The following is a 2,403-nucleotide window of genomic DNA, read 5'->3' as shown; positions in this document are numbered from 1 at the left end:
GAGAGAGAGAGAGAGATTGTTTCCCAACCAGTATGCCACAGCACACAGGTGTGCCATCAGACATGAACAGGTGTGCCACAGAATTTTGGAAAAGTCACACACATAAATGAATAACTGGCAGCATTGCTTGCATTCTAGTCTTTGAAGAGCCCTGCCACAGTGCTTTTCAGTCCCCATTGTAACACTTGTTCAAGTCCTGCATTTTCACAAAGCTTCATGTATTTGATAAATATCTTTAATATGAGTCTGATATTTTAGCATAATCATCTCACCATAAAGCTATATTACCCCTGTGGCTTTTCATGGAAAGGTACTTCCTGTAAAACAAAACCTTTGACAATAATTACACATAGCTGCTCAGTGCAATGTGTTATTGATAAGTTCTTGTGCTTTTAGAAGGTCAAAAATGACAATGCATAACACATCACATATTTTTCAAGGTATTTTTCTGCTATTTTATGTTTAAGGATGTTGAAACTCATGTTTTTCTTTGTATCTTCTGTGTTTCAGTGAAAGGTTTATGGTGAGATTAAACAAGAATGGAGGCCCCAGGAATCCAGAGAAGATAGATCGGATGTGTTCCCTTTTCACAGTATGTGCATACTTTCATTCTCCTTCCCCGTCTTACTGTGGACAAAGCCCTCCCTTGCAGATTGTATGTCTGTGGGCACAGACATGCTAAAAACAAACAATTTTTGAGGAAAAATGAAAAATTACTATATTTCTGCTTCTTTTTAATGCACTACAAAGACAGATAGATAGAAATTATCTTATACATTGATTTTTTTGAGAGTAGAGGGACACTAGGTTCTTGTTTATAGCTCTGATTTTTCAAATGTTCTCACTGCATTCATTATACACTATGTACAGAAATAGTTTTTTGACTCTGTCCATTTGGATTCCACTCTAAGGGTGCATCCAGATAAGCAACCTGGTACAGGACAGATGAATGCTGGAGTCCTCAGAACAACACGAGTCTCTCAAGAATACTTTTAGTCTTCTAAGCCCCCTGTAACAGCTGCGTTTTACTTTACAGCATTTCATTTATTGCTGTCCTGCATTGCTAATATTCTTACAATAGTGACTGCAATAATTGAACAATACACTTACAAGTTTTGATATTCTACATTTTTCTGCTTCTGATAGAACTCTGTTAATGAGTTTACCTTAGAAGCAGCCAAGAGCCTGTGGCTGACACCAGCTGCACTACTATGGCCAGAGATCCGAAAATAAATATGAATTGCCACAAGAGGTGTTTGAAAAATGTAATACCTGTTCAGTACCAAATCTGCTGGTAGTTTATGGAGTGTAAAAGCCAAGCAATTTAAGAGCACCCCAGGAAACCAGGATGCAAAGAAATTAAATCTGTTTGGAAGAAGGACCTATTATCTCTATAATTTCAGTTATATATTTCAAATTATTGGGCCTTGTTTGGAAAAGATGATTTCTTTATCCCAGTGTGATCTTCCCTTTGATATTATAACCAGCGTCTTTAAGAACATGACTTATTTTTGAGTGGGCAGCCATGACTGCTTAGAGGTAGCAAAGGCAGATTAAGTCATGTTGTAATATCAGAGACGACTAATATGTGGGTTACCAAGGATATTATCTCTTCTTGTGGAAGAGAGCTAAGAAAAGAAGTGTCTTCTCTAATTCAGTGAGTTGTAACAGGAGTTGTAACTTTTGAAGTACAGAAGACAAGGTTTCTACTCCTGACATTTCCTTGTCCTGGAGGAAAAAAATATGACATTGTCCTGTGCAAGACCTGAGAAGACTGGACACATATATCTGCTCTTGCAGACTTAAGATCATAAAGCTGGCCTCAGTCACCCTTGCCCTTTAAACTGAAGACATTTCGTGACTCCTGTATCAATTATGTCATCCAATACATAACAAGTTCTTGCAGTTCACAGTAATATCCAGTCATTACCAGTACTCTTTTCTACCATTCAGTGTTATCATAACATGAGAGCCTTCATGAAATGTCTTGATGTAGTGACAGCACATATAAAGAAACAAGGTATTCTTGTCTACCTATACTGTATCTAGATATTGTTAAGAGGTCCCATCAGGCAGTTTCCACAGTCTTGAACTATTTCCTTTGCTTATTTAGAGAAATACCTCTTGCTTAATTATGAAAAATCATCCTTCAGCCTGTTTCAGACAATAGAGTTCATGAAGCATTAACTAGCTCCAAATTAGTAAAAAGCATATCTTCTAAATATATATTTCTTTCCCTTCATTTAATATTGCCATGTGGTTTTCATCTAATGCTACCAGTATCAAAATGAATTCAGCAACTGCAATAAGAAATTGCTTCAGATTGCAAGGCAGTGTTTGAGTTTATGCATATATGACTGTTACAAGACTCATTATGATCAGCGTATCCTTCTACTAGGTGTC

General features: G+C 36.9%; 1 protein-coding gene across 1 annotated transcript in view; it reads left to right on the top strand.

Moving 5' to 3' along the window:
- The window catches only part of DOCK3 (dedicator of cytokinesis 3), a 791,467-nt gene that overhangs the window by 511,010 nt on the left and 278,054 nt on the right, over positions 1–2,403 (top strand). Inside the window, exon 10 of the mRNA XM_019504626.1 lies at positions 511–592. Coding sequence (XP_019360171.1) covers positions 511–592 — 82 coding nt within the window. The remainder of the gene's footprint in view (positions 1–510; positions 593–2,403) is intronic.

The sequence above is a fragment of the Gavialis gangeticus genome, unplaced genomic scaffold, assembly GCF_001723915.1.
Source record: "Gavialis gangeticus isolate Ggan-Ray unplaced genomic scaffold, GavGan_comp1, whole genome shotgun sequence".
Taxonomy (NCBI): Eukaryota; Metazoa; Chordata; order Crocodylia; family Gavialidae; genus Gavialis; species Gavialis gangeticus.
The sequence above is the reverse complement of the archived record's forward strand: the minus strand, read 5'-3'. Positions and strand labels throughout refer to the sequence as shown.